Below are 20880 nucleotides of genomic sequence, written 5' to 3'. Positions count from 1 at the left end.
CCCACCAAGTGTTACTCAGCTCATTCAAGGCTGAGATAAAAAATGAGCTGATAAACCGGCAATGACATAACAAGTTGTCGGAGCAAAAAGAGGAAGTGGTCCAGTAAGTAATAACTCGGCTCGGTCGAGGAGTCTCCGGTCAACAGCTGGTCTCGGCCCTGCTCTCGCCTCAAAATTTCACAAATAATTACTCAAGAACAACTCTTGGGTACCATACCGATCGTAAAATAGCTTACATGGAGAACGTGTTATATGGACATTGAGTGCCATCACTAATAAGCGGTGTGGTTTCGTCTGTTAGTTAATGATTGAATCCTAAGTAAATATGATTAGTAACAGAGATCTGTAATTAGCAATTCAAGATAAATAATTGTAACCAAATACAATACTTCACTCGTAAGAATACATTATGTTTCATAATCTTTATTCACCGGTTATTTCACCTAGTTGCTTCGAATTGATTACGGTTTAACAGTAAAGTTGTTGAAAACTGTTCACTATATTATACCTCATTTTGTGCATGAAAAATTGTATAGAAATATTGCAAACTGTCTCAAAAAATAGTGTGTACCAGAAAAGAAAAGTCAAATCATTGAATCTCGAAATTGTCAAATGTAGAAACAAATCTTGCTTTATGGCCATTTAAATTTTATTTAAAAGCTGATATTTTTGTAAAGAAACACAAATAACCTATATTTTGAAATTGGATGCCACCAAATCAATTTATAGGTTGGAAACTTGGAAACAAGCAGTATTTAACGAAAAGGATAAGACAAAAATAAACATGATATCAAATAACTAAAAATAAAACAATCTAAGCTACAATATCCAATAAAACATTTTTAGAAATATTCTCAATTATAAAAACACCAACATTTCTGCGTTTACACAACAAGTTAGCCAGAAAAAGATACAGTTTGTATATTTAAATTTTATTTTAATTTATGTTGTTTTCTACGTCTACATTTGAAGATTAATTATTTAGATGAATTTGTATATTGCAAACACCATTTAATTTGTGTCCGTTTTATATTATACAAAGAAAACATTTATTTACCTTATAATGTATGTACAAGATTTGGCACAACATACCATACATACCGATGTAAGATTAATCCCAATTTTTTTCCGGTTTTGGCGAGAAAAGATGAGGTACAGATATTTCATGGAATGTCCGTCCATCACTGAACCTAGGGGATTTTTTAAGGGCCTTACTATCCAAGTAGGGATGCCCGATGTAGTCAAAATCCAACAGGGTAAATAACGATATAAAGAAACTATGAAAATTTTTTTATGAATATATACACGTACTTACATCTCACATCACGGAATAAGCACTTAACAACTTGTCACTTCAAGAAAGCACTACATGTTTTTGGTTTCTGTTCTAGTTTGAGGAAAACTCATAAAGATGATATTAACATTATAACATAAAACATACCATAGTAAAAACATTTCCTACTTAAAATATTTTCTTCATCAGTCTACACAGTTTACAAGAGTACAGATATTTAGATTAATCGTATTACTAATGAATTACTTATAGGTTCATTACAGTGGTATTAAAAAAAAATCGAAACTTGTCAAGGAAATGAAACATTTTCAACTCTCACAATGTTTTAATTTCCTGTCTAAAATTCTAACCATCAGCACGTTATTAAGATGAGACTAATTAGGTTTATTTCAACGGAGAGTCCGTGACCGCAAGGTCGAAGATGTCGGATTTTAAGACTGAGTTAGAGATAAAGCAGGTTTACGTCCTGTCAGTAACCTTACCGCTTTTTGCCAACGCCTCGCTGTGACACGTGGGGGCTGAGAGAATAACAATGAAAAGGGCAGTGCACTCTCTCTAAGAAATTAAATAAATTAAATGTAAAACTTTTGAAACATCTTAAATAGCATATAAAAGAGCTAAGAATGATCTAACATTACACAAATTGTTAATATGTACACATAATCAAATATTCATGAGCATTTTTCAGATTTTATTTCACATTTTTATCAGAATTTATTGTTTTGGAACATGAATTTCAGTTTTAAGAGGTTTACAACTCAGTTATGCTTATAATATTAATAGTAAGGGAAGTAGTATACAGATTGATTATACTATTGAGCACATTATCTAGATAATTGTTAATATATTATAGGCCCAAACATATGTTCAGTTAGTCTCTTTTCAATTACGATAGATTACCTTTGGATTTTATAATAGCGTTGACACATTTGAGTATCCCTCTTGGACACCCAATTCCTCGGAGGTCAATAGATTAATTCATTACATGCTCTCAGCCTACGTTACTGAGAACAATAATTTGCTTTCTCTTCTGACAAAACGATAACTTTGCCCACGAGAAATAGATTTCAGTCTGTTGATAAGAATGGCGTGTTTCAACAAAGTAGTCTGTAGTACACTGAAGCTCCACACATTCTGGTGGAAGAAATCCGGGGAAGGAATCGTATAAATCCAACGAGAGATTGCTATCGATTGAAAATTTCTTGCATTTTCAATCGATGGCGATCTCTCGTTGGCTTAGCATTAAACTTTCCTAAGCGGGATCATAAAGCAACATTAGTATTTAAGGACAATGGAATAGGATTTTACGAGCAGCAAGATGCTTTCTCTTAACTGCAGGAGAAATTTAAGAAAGACGCCCTTTTTCGGTTTGACACAGTTCGGTTTCTACAAGTATCATTTAGTATTTATGGTCGGTTGGCTGTAGGCGAACAACCACTCTCATATCGAGAAGATGAAGAGCGTACTATAAGTTACGCAACAAGATGTGCAGATCCGTGCGATGCGTGACCGATTGTGAAAGGTTATGTTACGTCATGACGCCATGGCGAGGAGAGGTCAGGCGAGGTGTGGTCCTGCCACTGCCTCCTTATTTATTATAATTTCCTTAATCAGCTTTCATTACTTTCAAAAATTCCTGAAAGCTTAACGAACGATTTCAATCAATACTCATTTCTACTCCTTCATTCATTATGTGAAATAGTTTTATTGTAAGTTTTAGAAATATGTTAAGGGTGCTCTCTATGTTATCAATGAGGATACAGAGATATGAATGGTTAGTGATAATAATCGCTGTTCAGGAGATGAGTTAATGTAACGTTTCAAATACTGGCGCAATTATCGTTATGGAAAATATAACAAACTAATTAGCTCATACCACTTCCACTAATTGCCGTAGCACCTGAAGCACGCGTATAATGTAACTTCTCGACGTAAACTGGAACATCCATGCTAAGCTAATCAATACATTTGTACAACGCGATAAAATAGTTGTATCCCTGCAAAAATTGTGAAGCATTTGCTTTTGGAAAGACAATAGCTTAGAGTTTTGAAGTTTCCTGTGGCTAACGACAGGTTAAGGTAAGTACAATCATACATGGTCAAAATTTGTCCTCGAATTTTGGTGACACAAAAAGCTGAAAAAAATGGATGAGATCGGTAGAACACTCTGTCATTTGTTACTATAAATTATATATAAATGTATAAAGTGTTAAAACATACTCTATACTATTTAAAATATTGGTTCTTTGTAATATACGCCTTGTTATGTTTAAATTCCACAGTAAAATTGAACTGCTTCAATTTTTAGACTCGATTTGTGTGGGGGCACCTCACTTAGGTCTTAAACTGGAAAAAACTCAATGGGAAACTAGGTTTCGTGGTGCAAGGACGGCGACTTCTGAAGACTTCTAAATGCTATCTTACAAAATGTTTTCCGCAAATTTGAGAAAAAAGCCCTTTAGCTGAAATCACTGAAGGATAAATAAATTAATTCCAATGATCCACTTTCTGGTGAGAAGGGACTACCATTCAAAACACCCAATAAAGATTTGCAAAATATGGTTCTTCTATATTAATACTTAGGGGAATTTGAAACACTTGAAACTTGGCCAAAGAGGTGAAATTTGTTCCTTTTTGTAAAGTTAGAAGCACAAAGAACAACTACCAACACCAGCCTGAAGTTTTCTCTAAGAATCATGAATTTATCACCAAATGGAATGTTGATTCTCATTAAATCTTTAAGTAATTACTTACAACCATTAAACCATATTTATTGGCCATTTGAACTTCACCTTATATAATTAGTCTAGCTTCTTTTATTAAAGCTGCTTCCTTGATGTTTAACGTTAAAACGGACGCTATGTCTCGTTCAGTAGTAGTGGTAATTTGAAACAGTTATTTATTGTGGCGACCGACCGTGAAGTAATAACATTGTCACTATTACAGTCCAAACTGCAGGCATAATACCAATAATGTTACTTTTGCACTAAGACAATCAAGCAATGGTAAACAAATGTATTACCTGTCCCACCTGGCATTTTAACAAAAATGCACTGTATTTATTAAGTAAATGTTCTTGTATTACCTTAACTACATCTTCAATGATCCTGAATTTGTGGTCATTTGATTGTGTTATTAACACCAGTGGGGTTGTGTCTCCTCGATCGGTTTCAGGGTGATTAATTATTTATTAATAATAGGTGATTATTGGTGACCATTATTAATTATTGAATTATTGAAAGGGCACAGTGATATCCAATAATAAAAAGATTATTTTGTAATTTTTAGTATAAATTTCCTTATCTATATTTATTTTTATAACAGAGTACTTTGTCTTTTTGATGGGAAGGCCTCTTTGTTTTGGCTACTGAGGTAAATTTATCAGAGCCAAACATTGCAGTATCCTCCATAAAAGTTACTGTGTATTCACGTTTCTAATTATGGATCTACGTCCAATATCTAGAAAGTTATTGCCTACCGTATGCACCATAAACGTATAGTGTGGGATATATTTATTAATTAGGTCGGGCCTATTCGTGATATCTTATAACAGATCACTATATTCTTCTTTAGACCAGGCTGGAATAAGACAGCTCTCGTCACTTATCATAAAAATCTATGGAACACCCAATTTAGTACAATATAATTTATACTTTGTGACTAACAACTATTCTGTTGAGTTCTGGTGTTCAAACAACCACAAGAAAGTACAAAAAAACATCATTAATTCAGTATGTGAAATCAGTAAAAGTTTCACGATGAAAGACTTGTGAAAGTAACAAGATGTTTTTAATTTTCCATCGTTCAGGGTTTTTTTAAATCAGTAAAACTAGTTTAGAAATGTGATATTTAATATTTTACTCAGGTGGACGAGTAGCCTAACTACAATTTGGGGTAACTGAAACAAATCGTACAAAAGGTTTGTGACACGCATGAGCCAGGAATCAGAGTTTGTGTGCATGAAGTTAACATAGTCATCTTTCAAGGTCACATGAGAATAGATACCTCACGGCGGTTAACGTAAGTGACGGCTGATTATCTTTTGAAATATAATATCTCAAAACGTTTATATTTTTTTTAATTAAAAAGAAGCACAAGTATTAGTTAATATATTAAAAATACAAATCTATCACGTACAGTGACTGCTCAAGATGTTAAGCTTCATCACGGTTCAAATACTGGTGCATGTTCTGTAATAACTGTGGCTTCAATCACTCGAGCAGCGAGATCCACTTCACTTCTATTGGTATGTTGTATACCAATTGTTTCATAGGCCTCAAGAAATCGATCGGTATGAGGTCCGGGGATCGGGAAGGCCATCTTTTTCCACCACGTCCTTCCATCTGTGTGCAAAAGCTTGATTTAAATGGTCACGAACTACGTTTTCATAATAAGTCCATCATGCTTGAACCAAATGTTTTCTCTAAAAACAAAGAGACAATATCAAGGAATTCTGGGAAGAATATCCCTGAAAAGTACCAAGTATATTAGACAGTAGAGAGTGTTAGACCAAATGTACGGCCTCATCACGTAATTGCCAAGTATACCCAACCAAACATTGATTAACTGAAACCTCTTAGTGCTCTTTTATAACAAACACATGGCGGTTTTCTGCGGGCTAAACTTGACCGATGCCATTCCATTCCTATTTACACTGGCTTCATCAGTGTATAACACTTTTCGGAAAATAATGTAAATTTTACATTTTTGTTAAAACCGACGCGTTAAGTCTCGAAGATGACGTCGTATCCATATAAGATGTATATTATAAAGGAAAGTAAGATGTAGACAATTAGATTCAATAATGTAATATGATGTTACGGTTAGAGTGATGACGTCAATCGTGTGCACTGGGTTACGTATTGTACAGTGTACAGGTACGTTGTGACAACAGCTGGAGAGAGAGTTATACACACCTGCCTTTATAGAAGACTATATATATATATACATCTCTCCTGGGAAAGTATACATATTAGCATAAAATATGGGACGTTCAAAATTGAGCTACAACAAGACAAGAGCAATTTCAAAATACTCAAATAATTTCCAAATAACCCTAAGCCATTTTCTTTTTGTCGGTAAAGATAAATAATAAACAGGGTACTGGTGAAAGTTATTCACTATACCGTATATCTGTAACGTTTGAAAACATATGGATATATAATATTAATATGTAATTTACAATAAATTACCTAAAACACGGCATAAAATGTATCAAAAGATAAAAAAGTAAACTTCTGCTTAAAATTTGCAATACAGAATATCTAATCACAGTGACGAATTTTACACACACACATTTCTTGTACAAGAATCACGTGGCATTGTAAGCCCTCAAAACATCTAACTAAAACAAGGATTCTAAGATCTAGACGAAGTTTTCTGGTTCTTTTATACCCATGAGAGGCAGACTGAAAAATATTTAATATAATTTAAATTTTAAATAATGAATACTACGTAACCTTTTCAATAGCACTGTTTAGAATTCATATGCAATTATGAAGTACGTGGCATTCAATTAACGACCAATTTCATACGTTAATGTAAATTATAAAATTAAAAGCGTCTCAGTGTCTAAATAATCACTGCTGACATGTGTATGGAGGCATTAACGTGGAATGTGCGCACTGACGGAAATAATTTTACCTACTTCACGAAGAATTCAATCATTACTTCCGTCTTTTGACAGTTATTTCTGAATTTGTATGTATATAATTTTATAATGTCTGGGTAGTTTAATGAACTCATCTAAAGGACTGGTTGGTAATAGGACTACCTACTACCGTCCACTGTCACAGTCACAGTCACCGTCACCGGTAATCGGCAATCGTGAAGGACCAATCAGCAGTCACCGGCACTTCCGACCACGACACTGGCCATCTCTTCCGGTCCCCACTTTCGCTTGAGTGCTAGTGAGTTGACCGTCTCACTTTACAAATCGGAAAACGAAGAACAAAAAATCAAAATCCGTGACTCATATAATATCTGCAAGATACATAACCTAGGCCCTGTGAGTATGGGGCATAAGACGGGTAACTTGGCGTTGGATTGGAAAAGTAAAGTTTCAAACTTTGCCTCAGATACGATGTTGAATGTATCTTAATTTAACGATTCATAACATGTTATAAATGTAATGTAACATTTTACAATAATATTAAACTACTCGTACATTCAAGTCAATCCATTTATTCAAATATAAAACAAGAACGTTGATATTCATAAAACTAAATGAATAACCAAAGTAAATATCAGCCTGAATTGTATATTTGTCTTGCTTGGCACATGACACACTTTCTCGGTAACTCATAAAACGCAGAAGGTCAAAGTACACTTTATTTTGCACAATCTTCCTTGCAAAAAATATACATCAAAGTCGTGCTGGTGGTTGGAAGACGACTGAAGAGCAAAATCTCCCGCGGATGCATCGAGGAAAAAAAGATAAGTGGTCGCTGGAAATTAATGGACAGTGGTCAAAGACCTCGGCAAATTACTTCTTGGGCACTACGCGACGCGGGGTGACATCCGCTCAGCAGCTGACGAAAGCACTTTCATGTCTCCTACCTAAAGCAATATACACTTATCTTGCAATAATCTTATGTATCTGACCGCACATCTCTGACGCCTGATGGTCAAGTACCTAGCCTAGTCACGACTGACACTAAATAGCTACCTTACTTTACTCTCTTTAGCCTCTAAGCTGTCATGTTCTTATTCGAGTTAGACGCGACGTAGAGAATAAATGTTATGGCGTGTTTCAGACTTGAAGATGCCCAGGGTCTGCGCCTAGCTGCCACAATATGGTGTTGTCAATAGCGCACATCCACAGCCCTGCTACTGCCACTGAGCTACCATGTCCCCGCCCCTGTGCCATACACAATGATATTTACTCTAATCGCGGTGACGACTGCACTCAAGACTGGCCTCACTATCATTGGTACAGGTAAACAACAATTTACCTGTTGTTACAATCTTTGTATAGAGCTTTTTTACGATGGATGAATTGTGAAGGAAACGGCATTTGTCCGGCCATTAGCCTTCCATCTGTGGAAGAGATCAGATTTCAGATATCGAAACGTAGTGTTACTGATTTCTTGTGTCACTTAACAATGTCCGAATTTACTCCTTGCTATTATTGAATAAAAATAAAAATTACCATAGCGCAGTGTACACTTATCGCATACAGATTATCGAGCAAAGACTTTCAAGCTTCAATTTCATATGTAGTTGGGATAATAATCCCATTGATTAGTTTTCCTCAATAATGAATTGTGATAATTTAAAAACCGACTGTGATGAAAGAAAGTAAAGCTTTTCCTTGAAGAAGCAGTAAATTATCAAATGTTGGCAACCGGTATCAAACAAATTATATTGGCCATTGATTAGATAGCTGCAGTCCCTTTACTCGGCTTTATAAGCGTATGTGAATTTCTGGATCAGCCTGTTTCAGTATACAAACTATTCTAAACCTCAATTCTTCCTCTAACCCTGGTACCTGGTACGCAATGACCTAACTTGAGCTGACTCCACAGGTTTATGGCTGATACCACTGTTGCTGGCCGGGCTAGCCTACTATCGCTACGACAGCTTCGACCCCGAGTCTCGCCCCTTGAACCAGCGCCAGCTGCACCGAGAGTACGACTTCATCGTAGTGGGAGGCGGATCCGCGGGTGCCGTGGTGGCCAGCCGCCTCTCGGAGATCGGTCACTGGTCAGTGCTGCTGCTCGAGGCCGGGCCCGACGAGAACGAGATCTCTGACGTGCCGTCCCTGGCCGCCTACCTTCAACTCTCAGGGCTCGATTGGCAGTACAAGACTGAGCCTACTGGTAAGTGAAGAGGCTCAAGCGTGCGGAGCCAGGAGCCTGCAGTCACACTGCTGCTCCTTCGTAAAATGGTTTCGTCTCTGTCTATAGAAGACCAATTTGATTGACAAGTACATCCTGTCTAAGTAATGGAGGCGGCCACAAGATTAGGCGACCCCGTTGTAACCTCCCCTGCTTTGACACAATATAACACGTACACTGCTATCAAATTACTAAATGTGAAAGTGTACGAATTTTTCTCGGTCCAATGCTAAATATTAATTTTAATTCAAGTGCTTTGTTTATTTCAAACCTGCAATCTAGTGTTTTTTGTATCTTGTTAGCCATTGCGTTCTTGTAACAAAGTTTAACAATATATAAGGAAACGGTGGCCGAGAGTTTGTGGAGAATTTATTACACTCAAAATCAAATTTGAGCTTACAAGTTAATCTGCAGGTCCTTTCAATTTCTTCAATCTATGTCTCTTAATCTTCTTTGGTAATAAAATTACCCATCGTACACATGTGTTAACAATATTATTAATACAGAATGATCGATAGAGATTATCTAAAATAACGCATTATAAAACATTTATTCTTTAAACGTGTAGATGTGTAATAATGTCAGAGAGGAAATTAATGCTAGTCAAACATAAAAACTAAAACATATAAGGGGCTAACAAATGTCTATGTATAATGTTGATAAAAACATAATCATTGTATATGCGTATGTATCATCTTTAAATACAGATATATAAAGTCTTTTGCCTTTTTTACTTGAATAGCGACTGTTAGAAGACGCTGGTACAATGCCACATGAAACAACTTTGATACAAGACGCTCCTAAAACGTTACCTCCTGTTCATGTCGTTAATGAAAGACTGGTATTTACATTCTTTCAAAATCACGTAATCAGAGTTGATCTCCTAAGTTTTATGGATGTATAAAGTAAGAAAGTATAAGTGAATCTAGCACTAAATACTTATGATTGCTGCAATTAAATGTAGGATGTAAGCGCAATCGTCTAGAACTACTGTAACAACTTGTATGCCTGAAATCAAGCTTTAATTATTATTCAAACTTTGTACAATAAGTGCTGATTGTAGATGCTCAATTGTATGCCTTATGCCTTAGATCTTTATCAGTTTTGTTTCAAAGTTGTAACTACGAAAACAATGTCTTTGCCACTGTATACGATCTTATTAGTAAATTTCATGATTTGGCAGGTCGAGCATGTTTGGGGATGAAAGGAGGTCGCTGCAACTGGCCAAGGGGTAAGGTCCTGGGGGGCTCTAGTGTGCTCAACTACATGCTTTACGTTCGAGGCAACCGGCAGGACTATGACAGCTGGGAAGCCCAGGGTAACCCTGGCTGGGGGTACAATCAGGTAACTTGTTTTGACCCTGAATATACACTATCTTCTTTTATACCAATGCCCAATAGAAAATAAGTTGAGATTATGTGAAATTATGTTACGCATAAAGTTTTCAATTTCGCATGGATCTGCCTGCAGAATGGGCTGGTGATATGAAATGATGGCAAAAATTGCATATTATTAGCTCAAAGCATTTTCAGCACTATATTATCTTTGCGAAAGATACTAACTGAGATTTCAGCTTTATTATTGGAATGATAAAAAAAACGTACTATTGTAAAATACACGACAATACATAAATAGCATTTGAAAGACAATGCTATATCGCTGCTGTTTCCTCAATGACGTGGTTATGGTCACACCTGTCTGTTTGATTTACATTTTGTTTCCAAAACAGATGAGTGATCAATCAAATGTACACATATTGGTTTACAGTAACTTCTGAAGATCCCTGTGTATCGCAACATATGTTAATACGGATCAGTAACTTTCCGTTACTAAATAAAGTAAGTAAAACCGTTCTGGGTAAGTAAAACAGTAACTTTTTGGTTTGTTTACTTTTTACAACTTTATAAAACTTCCAAACTGGCTTCTAGTTCCTGAAACACACACATATCATATTATATATAGTACATGACTTTAAATTATTAAAATTTATAAATACTACTATTCTACAAGAACATTATCTACAAGAAAAGTTACTAAGACTATAACAGAATACAAGCCAAAATAAGTTGAATTGCTGATATTAGCAACAAAAAAATACATTTACGCTAAACGCAGCATTGCATTTATATACCATGCACTATCAGAAAGAAGTATCAGTAAAATTATGTGGGGACCTACGTTATTTTAGAATTTTCCCGTCAGCTCAATGAGCAGCGCCAACCACCAGGCTGATACGTTAACATATAACAAGGGTTACTGTGCACACTAGTTCACATGGACCCATTTATCATATTTTTAAAATATCTGTAATACTCTGAATGCTGCAATACACATGCATTAATATTGTCAGAGTTTAGACCTATGTACAATAAAAAAGCCCGATCGAATTGTTATCCTAGTCAATCTCCACGTCGAGTTCTGGAGAGAGGGAAGGAATGGACAAATTGCGTGCGGATACAGACTGCTAATTTACTTCCCGGTCCGTGAGAGGCGAGGCCGGAAGGAACGAAAGTGAGATCTAATTAGTGGTTAGTCTCATTGCCTTGATGTTAAAAAGTGAATCCAAAGCTCCCGCGTGCCGCCTACCATTGTGTGGCTGTTGCGTAAGGTGTAAACAATGCAAGTAGCTCACTCACGTTGTGAGACCTCGACCTCGAGGTAGGCACTTGTTATACACAACACCACTAGCCAACCGCCTCGACCTCGAGACAGGGCTGTATTACTTGTTATACACTACAGCACTGTTTTACCATCAACAACCAACCACGTCGACCTCGAGACAGGGCTGTATCACTTGTTATACACTACAGCACTGTTGTACCATCAACAGCCAACCACGTCGACCTCAAGATAAGGCTCTGCTACTTGTTATACACTACCGCACTGTTGTACCACCAATAGTGAAATGTTTAAAGAGTGTTAGAGTTACACATTGTTCAAAGGATTTTCCCTTGTAAGTCCTACGTTGTTGTATTGAAATGCAAGGACAATTCGTTTTTATCATGCTGCCAGTAAATATTTATGTTTCCTGATATACATGTATATACAAAGGGTTATATACAAATATAATATATAAAGGGTTTTGACATTATATCTTTCTGTACACACAGCATATTGGAGGTGCACAATTATAAAATGCGTCTGAACATGGAATAATATGGGGTTTTGCCGTTCGAACAGGAGTATTAATATATATATATATATATATATATATATATATATATATATATATATAATTAATAATTCAAGTTTCATATGTTATGCCATCGATGTATACAATTTAAAGAAATGCACGGGATTCAAGAGTCACTTAAGATAAAGATAATAAATAAACTGTAGAAAATAATATTTCTTAATCTTATTTTATACAATATATACTTATTACAAATATTATTTTAAATTAACATAACTAAGTAAAGAATGTTAAAATATGTTTCCTTTAGCCACTCTAACAATACTAATAACTTGAAAATAATGTTTTTGAATATTTTATGCCTCACATTGTTTTCATATAGAGTAAGAAAGTGTGCATCAATTTCCATATCAATAATAACTATTGTTGGTTACGTGTTAGGCTGAAGCTGTTGTTCTTTTCTCCACCCCAGGCAATATTCTGACTTATAATTTTCATTCCTCTGCGCTCTTTGATCCGGTCTATGTAACTGTCTACCTCTTCTCAACGCATACAACTTTGAGCAATTGATTTTAACATTTCCATATTCTGTTTCTCATTAATACTTAAATTCTTTAGATAGGAATTTACTGATAGAAAAGATATGCATAAAGTATATACCATTGACTGAATATTATTTTTCAAATATATGTTTTAAACTTTACTATTATAACATTCTGCTCTGCTATCTGTGGAATAATTTTCAAAAATATAATTATTACTGATTATAGTTGTATATTTATAACGCATGTTTTGAGAAGACAAAACGTTATTATAAATACCACCATAAATTAATTGTTTCATTCTGCCACTTAACGATTCTCTCGATTACTGGAAAGCTTCTTCTTGTTGCATCATGGACGCCAATATCTTCTGCAATTTACAGAGGTCACTTTTCCTTATTGCTTTTCTCCTTGCATTTATTGTAATCGTGTTCCTTCACACAAAGTGAACAGATGGGTTATGTTTTGTTGTACCATGGCGACATGATCGAATCCTTGTGATCTTTTTACCTCGCCTGATCCCCTGTGCCATTCATCTTAAAATACTGCCATTCTACGAATATTCTTTCTATACCTCTCAGCGTATTCGTTGCCTTTATTGAGCATTGCACCATTAGACTTGCCTCTTCTCCTGTGTCTGTCTGTTTACACTCAAAATAGTATATCTGAGATTAAAAAATAAACTCACTTTTAAAGATTTCTTCGTTTATGTTGTTTCTCTGAACACTCATTTGGTATACTTCATCCTTGACTGTTTCATGTTTCACTTTTGAGTCACTGAACAGCATTATTGCAGGTTTCGTCCCTATTGATTTCGTCGATCTCAATCACTTTTCCTGTTAAGTATCACCTTTCTTTTCGGTTCCTTCTTTGTCTTCTATTAGTGCAGGATTCCACTCCTTATACTATGCTACTGGCTACAGGCTGTTGGCATGTGCGAGGATTTTATTAAATAGAAGTACGATGACATTCGGTGCAGGACAAAGTTGACATTACTGACAAAGTGTAATGGTCACTGTATGGATTTCAAACTGCACTCTCTAACTTAGATCCAAAGTCCAACTCCTTGCGCCAGCGTGCACAGAATTCTCGCTACCTTAGACCGTGAGGCCACCGATACTACCAAATTTATTTAATTATTTGAAGGCCATAGCATTTAACGGTGGTTTTAAGTAATTAACATTTTTTTACTTCCGATTCTCCTTTTAAAGGAGCCGCTAGCAACAAATCTTTTATGTTGGTTACTTTTTTATTTCTATTGTTTCTTTCCTGCCTCGTGTAGCTTTCACGTACACATTCCTCTTGTATCACACCTTTCCGTAACTCCCTATTTCTCTCACTAGAATTTTGACTACATTAAATATAATCCTTTTTCCATTGACCGTGGACCATAATCACACTCTTTTCTGTTTAGCTATTGGGTTTTTATTGCTCGTTATTCTGTTTAGCCCACCTCATCATCTAACCCAACAACTTTGCAATGTTTTAAGGCATCATTTCCTCTTTCCTTTTTCTATCATATTCTTAATGTCTTTGTACTTTACACTGCCGTGTACAAAAGTATATAACTAATATGTAAATTTTTGTAATTACAAACAATATCACAATTTTACCCTGTAAAACCAAATTGTCTAAAACTAATAAAAAGGACAAACATAACTGATGAATAAACATCGGTGGACACTTCTACTAAAATTTACATGAAAAATAGATCCGCAAAAGTAAGAATAGTTACAACCGAAACAAAATATAGACGCTTTAAATCATAATACATGAACCAAGTATGAAAGCAATGAGATAGTCATAATGCTTAATTGAATTTGCAACGTTCATATTGCAGAAAGCGCGTGGTACACGTGAACACTAAGCACAACAACACGACTCTGGCATACATAATCACGGTTCAATCATAGCAGTCTATCAATGGCACTTTCTCCCGTTATGCTAATGTGTATTCAAGCATTCCAATGGGGGAAGAGCCCAGAACATTCCCACAGACATTCTTCCCGTCTAATAGAAAGGGAAATTGAGAATGTCACCGTAATCTGTTCATGGACTCATGAGTGCTCCGACAAAATTATGTTTTGATTAAAGTATGAATGGACTCCTCGCCAAACCACTAATAATCCCTGTACGCGTGGTCAGGATAGCGATACTGAAGTATATACATACATACCTACATACATATATTAAATTTGCATAATCGGCAATAGCCTAGTTGAATTTCAAGGAACATTAACAAAAAGTGCTGGTTTTGGCGAAACTCTTACCCGGATCTCTCACTTGCTGAGGAAGAATGCTGGCCATTGCACCACACAACCCTTACTTTTCTCTATAACTTATTTTGCATTTCAATCTAGTCTGTTATACATGTTTCAATAAGCAAACTAACATACGATCGGAAGACCACATATCTGTCAAGCGAGTTTTAAATTCATTAAATTTATACTTGTATAAGCGGCAACATCCTAATTTATAAAGGTGCAATTTAACAAGTTATGTGCAAAATATTTTCAAACGTGACATTAGTTCCACAATGAAGCCTCTGCGAATGAATAGGCGCGGGTTTACATACAAACAAAAGAAGAATAATGAACCTGTACGTAAATGTCTAATGTTGTTGTAATCAATATTGGTAAGTTCGTGGGCTTTTGTAACTGGTAAAGAGTCAACGCCATTTGAGATTGTAAAACTTTATCAGTATGAAATCATTACCGTACGAATTTTAATTTATATTAAGCTCTAGACAACTATTTATCGTTGTAACATTATATACTAGGGAACAAGTTTTGTTTCCCAAGGTCGAGGGTTATATCAAACCAGGAAGGCTCGGAATTTACGTAAAGACGTTGGTCCACTGTACTTAAAAGAAAAACTATATAGATTTAAGGTGGGACGAACCGTACTTTTATTATCAATGGTCTTTTAGTTACGGAAAATTAATAAGCCATTTTAATTTCAATTCAATTATTATACTCAGGTGGTATCGTTAGCAATCAATCGATATCACCCAACAAAACATTTCTGCAGACAATATTATATTACTAATGCTGCCTCTTGTTTTAACAAAAAGTAAAAGAGTACATTCGGTGTTAATGCGAATTAATCATTATCGAACTACGAATATGATCCCACGAATCATGAGAAACCACTTCAAATTGATCCTGAATCCAGGGTTCACCACTTCAAACCAACATGAAATCTAAAGTCGAATACATCACAAACAATGGCTTACGGGTTCGATAATTTCACCAAAACTCAAAATTAGAGAGAAGCTTTTACTAATGCTACTTCAACGACTACAAGTAATATCTTGATCTACTTTTTACAGTGTAACACATAAGCATAAACAACTCAACTCAATGAATATACTAACCGTTCAACGTAACAAAAACTTCAAGATTTGCATTGATGAAAAGTAAATTAAACTATTACCATAATAATAGAAACATTATTTTTATCAAGCGATTGTTAAAGGTATAACATCTGTTTTTATTCATTTATTTAACCCTCGACCATACTGCAGTCATATACATTTCGTATAAGTACATGACTTCAGAACACGACATTCTAACACTACACTAACTTGAACTGTTACTAAAGCTTCCATGTTTTAGGTACTCCATTACTTCAAGAAGTCAGAGGACAACAGAAACCCGTATCTGAGCCGCAGCCCGTACCACAGCCGCGGAGGATATCTCACTGTCCAGGAGGCACCCTGGAGGACACCACTAGTACTGGCATTCGTGCAGTCGGGCGAGGAGCTGGGCTACCACAATCGTGACATCAACGGCGAGATCCAGGCGGGCTTCATGGTCGCTCAGGTACACTAACCGTACCCAAGTACTATTGCAACTACAAAACTTTATTAAGGAAAGTAGGAATTATCGCTAGGAAATCTTGAAATTTCTACCTGCCAAACTATAGGCTACACATTTGCCATTTTGCTTGACGTTGTATTCACGTTGCTAAGTGGTTCTAACCACATAGACACCACAATCTCTATTAAACGTAAAATAGTTAAATTGTTTCTGAGTTCTGTAAACTGATATAAATACACCGAGATATACATTTGTTTATATTAAAAATTATCAATTCATGTTCAGATGATCGACATATAATCCAACTAAATCAAGTGATCCACCTCCTTTGTTGCCAACTTTGGACGATTTCGGTTAAAAAATCTAGAAGTTTCGAAATTTTTGAGATTTTGCAAGCTGACGGAAAAGCACTTCCTAACTCAAAAGGGTTCTAGCAACATTTATTTATGATATTCAAAAAGTCAACAAAACTCGAAAATTTATAAATTTTTCGAACTAATTAAAATGAAGTTTTTAGCAGTAATATATAAAAAAAAGAATAAACACACAGACAAGTTGTTTCTGCCAACATCATGCTTTTTGTTATCTATCCAATTATATACAGCAATCCATAATTATATAACTCAAACTACAGAGTCCAAAGTTGGGGTTTTTTTGGTCTCTTATAATATTGTCTCGAAAACACCACAACAAGGTTTCACCGTCTTTTTCTATTTTATAGCGTTAAAAATAGTAGTGGAAGAGACTTTTTTATCACTCTGAGTGTAGACGAATGTATCGACATTACTAATATATTAGGAAATGATGCACTTCAAAACTACATATGTTACTTAACAGATGAACGCTAGTTGCGACTTTAAATTAAAACAGTCACAAGAAGGGTGTTCAATCCAAAAACTGAAGATATGCATGTGTTTACTTTAAATATTAACAGGTATATGTATCTATCTCTTAGTTATTTTTTATGCAAATCAGCTTTTATTTTCAAGTGACGACTTACTAGTAGATACATTCTACTTTCTACTACCAATGACTGATTTAAAACAAATTTGCCAATACATTGATACGTAAACGTGTGCTTTCAGTCCTGGAGGAATACGTTTCAAGAATAGAGAAGGTATATAGGTATGAGAGGATTGTTTTTTCTTTAATACCTGTTGACTGAAAGTTTCCAGACTGTTTGAAGCAGGACGAAGGAGAACAGACGGAGCCACAAACAATACTGGTGTAGTATAGCCGACTGTTTAACAGGTAACTTAACCGTACCTCTACAGAACTCACTCTCAACTTTCACTCTCTTAACAGTAGGAAATAACACTCCTTAACAGAGTTATAACAACGGGCCGCAGCATTCCTATCCATCCTTCCTAGACGTACCTCAATCTCCTGACGACAATTGGAAGTGAACAGCACACTCAAGACTCCAGGGAATGATTGTGTCTAATATTTTAAATGAAAGAAAGTAGATACGGTTTAGAATGTACTCTGGTTGTAATACGTCAGCGGACCTTAATTACTATACATGTGTCGAGGATGTTTATCTGGAAGGAAGTTATTTTGGACATTATATAAATATTTCAAAAATGGAATGTTCAATATGAATACTCTGGAAAATGTTACACTTACCATGCATGTTTTCTTTAAGTTATATGATGTGTTTAAAACAGCTACATATACTAAGTGAATAAAGAATAACTGAAAAATCATACAAATCAGGCTAGGTAAATACTGGTAAAATTAACACTGAGGCAATATATTTTGTTGTCTTGAGTGCACACTCATTAAGATCATATAAGATTAAATCCCATGTACCTCTATCTTCTAAAATTTGCTGTTACTATAACACAACTTTCTTTGAAACTACTTGAAATAAATTTTACCATTTTATTTGATATTTCTTCATTATGATATAAATTAACTTATTCGAGCATTCTTGAATCTCAAACTATTTAATCATGATTTACAAAAATTTTAGTCTACGTGTACTTAATTGGCTCCGTATTGGCACAGCTCTTTTTTTAACAACCAATTACATAATTACTGCACAGATTATTCATTTTGTGTTAAACTACATATACTAACTCTACTGTACTATCTTTTCGCTTAAGTTTTAACCGACTTAGATGAGCTGTATTCAAATTATAATTACCACTTGATAGTTGCGAGAGTTCTGCCAATAAAGCTTTAGCATCATAACGTGTATTCAACTGAAAGCATTGTAAAGCAGAAGGTGAGGATATACAACTATTAAGACGTATGTGACCCGCAGGGTACGATCCGGCGAGGCAGCCGGTGCAGTACTGCCAAGGCGTTCCTGAGGCCGGCGAGACGGAGGCCGAACCTGCACATCGCCATGAACGCCCACGTCACTCGTATCCTCATCAACCCGAAGAACAGGAAGGCGTACGGCGTGCAGTTTTACAGGGACGGTATGCTGCAGATGGCTATGGCCAGGAGAGAGGTAGGTACTGCCGCTTAGTTGTAAGACTAACTTGAATACTAAAGTGCCATAAACACATGTTCGTACGATGATAATTGTTTTATACAAAAATGGGAGACCGATCGCCTTTAAGATTTATCCTGCCCGTCCTCATAGGCCACTGGCCTGTGGAAGTATCTTATCTATCAGAATAAGGAGGAAAGTCGGGAAAGTACCAGGTCGAGAGTATTGGAAAAAATGCGATTGTCAAATGCAGGAGTTGAACCTGTGGTGTCTTGAACTCAGACCTAAAATCTGAGTCCTTAGACACCCGGACAACTGACCGTGGTCCGGCTCTCGAAATTTCCACAAAAGTTTGTCTATCAAATAGAAATATAATATTTGCTGAGAACCCGTTCAACAAAAAGAAACGTTACATGGACTAAAGCGAAAGGAACGAACGTTTAACCCACATCAGTTTTTAATGTTTAACATAACTAATAAAACATTGACGATAAACAATCAATAAATATAATAGCGAACAAACCACTCAAACTTTAATACATTTATCCAATGGCAATGAGCGAAGTAAGAATGAATGTACCAATACTCTGAAATTTTAAAAAGTGTTTTAAATTCTTCAAGAATAACTTCAGAATTTAATGCATACTTCTAGAGAAATAATTTATTGATTTTCTTAACGAGTACAATACAAATAAAGAATAAGAAACAAAAATACTGACATATTTACATTTATATTTTTATCAGCTTACATTTCTTGTTATCTTATTCCTCCCCGTTTTTATTAAATAAATCTGTTAGGACGTCTCCTGTAAGATCAACATTTGCACTCTGCACCTTCTCTACAGTCCAGACTGTTATGTACAGGTTGTGATCTCGGCCGGGACCATCAACACAGCGCAGATCCTCATGCTGTCGGGCGTGGGACCTCGAGCCCACCTACAGCAGCTGGGTATTCCTGTCATACATGATCTCAAGGTCGGTTACAACCTCCAGGACCACGCAGGGTTTGCTGGCCTCACGTTCATCGTGGACAAGCCCGTCGCCATCGTCCAGAACAGGCTTCAGGTATATACAGTCCGTGTAACACATAATGGAAACACATCGCTTACAGATCTCCTACCTGATGTATTCAAACATAAATAAACTTGAAACAAATATAAGAAGCACACAAAGTAAATATTAATTTAACAGCATTGTGCCACGCCAAGCTAAAACACATAGCTGTGAGAAATCATAATGAGTTTTACAAACGTCGATATAGAAACCATACAAACGTCCGAGCTGTCTGGAGACTTTCAATACAGGAAATTAATTCAGGGTTCGCCCATAAGTTTCTCTATCATACTTCACCAGATGATCTATTGGCAAGGCATAAACACAAAAAGTTACATAAAGTATAGTGATAAATAACCAAGAAATTTAATTTTTGTGTTTACATGCGATAATCATGGAGATTGTCATATGATATATGTTTCTGTCAACAATAAAATTGCATTACTTTTTATTTATCATTAAATCACAATAAATAAGATTTTAAATATTGTTTTGGTACCCGTTTACAAGATTTTGCCCTTACATTGCTTTTCTTGGAGTCAGACATTAAAATATTGAATTGAATTTTTTTATCATTTTACATAATTAGCAGTATGTTAAGTTCAAAGTAGAAAAAAATCATGCAAAGTTGTAATAGCCCAAACTGTTATAAATTTATGATTTTTTAAGGACAAACACAATGTAACAAATAGGCGGTGCAAGTTCTGGTGAAGTTAGAGAGAGTATAGACGCCTTGGCTATCACTAAACAGAGACG

General features: G+C 35.5%; 2 protein-coding genes across 2 annotated transcripts in view; one reads left to right on the top strand and one right to left on the bottom strand.

Moving 5' to 3' along the window:
* Positions 1-20880, bottom strand: part of LOC124369504 (flotillin-2) — a 428795-nt gene that overhangs the window by 277151 nt on the left and 130764 nt on the right. The gene's annotated exons all lie outside the window — the stretch shown is intronic.
* LOC124369506 (glucose dehydrogenase [FAD, quinone]-like) overlaps positions 8084-20880 on the top strand; it is a 30615-nt gene continuing 17818 nt past the window's right edge. Inside the window, exons 1-6 of the mRNA XM_046827521.1 lie at positions 8084-8231; positions 8821-9114; positions 10316-10476; positions 16425-16631; positions 18898-19089; positions 19936-20136. Of these exons, the coding sequence (XP_046683477.1) occupies positions 8168-8231; positions 8821-9114; positions 10316-10476; positions 16425-16631; positions 18898-19089; positions 19936-20136 (1119 nt within the window). The 5' untranslated portion in view covers positions 8084-8167. The remainder of the gene's footprint in view (positions 8232-8820; positions 9115-10315; positions 10477-16424; positions 16632-18897; positions 19090-19935; positions 20137-20880) is intronic.

This window comes from Homalodisca vitripennis, chromosome X, assembly GCF_021130785.1.
Source record: "Homalodisca vitripennis isolate AUS2020 chromosome X, UT_GWSS_2.1, whole genome shotgun sequence".
NCBI lineage: Eukaryota > Metazoa > Arthropoda > Insecta > Hemiptera > Cicadellidae > Homalodisca > Homalodisca vitripennis.
The sequence above is the reverse complement of the archived record's forward strand: the minus strand, read 5'-3'. Positions and strand labels throughout refer to the sequence as shown.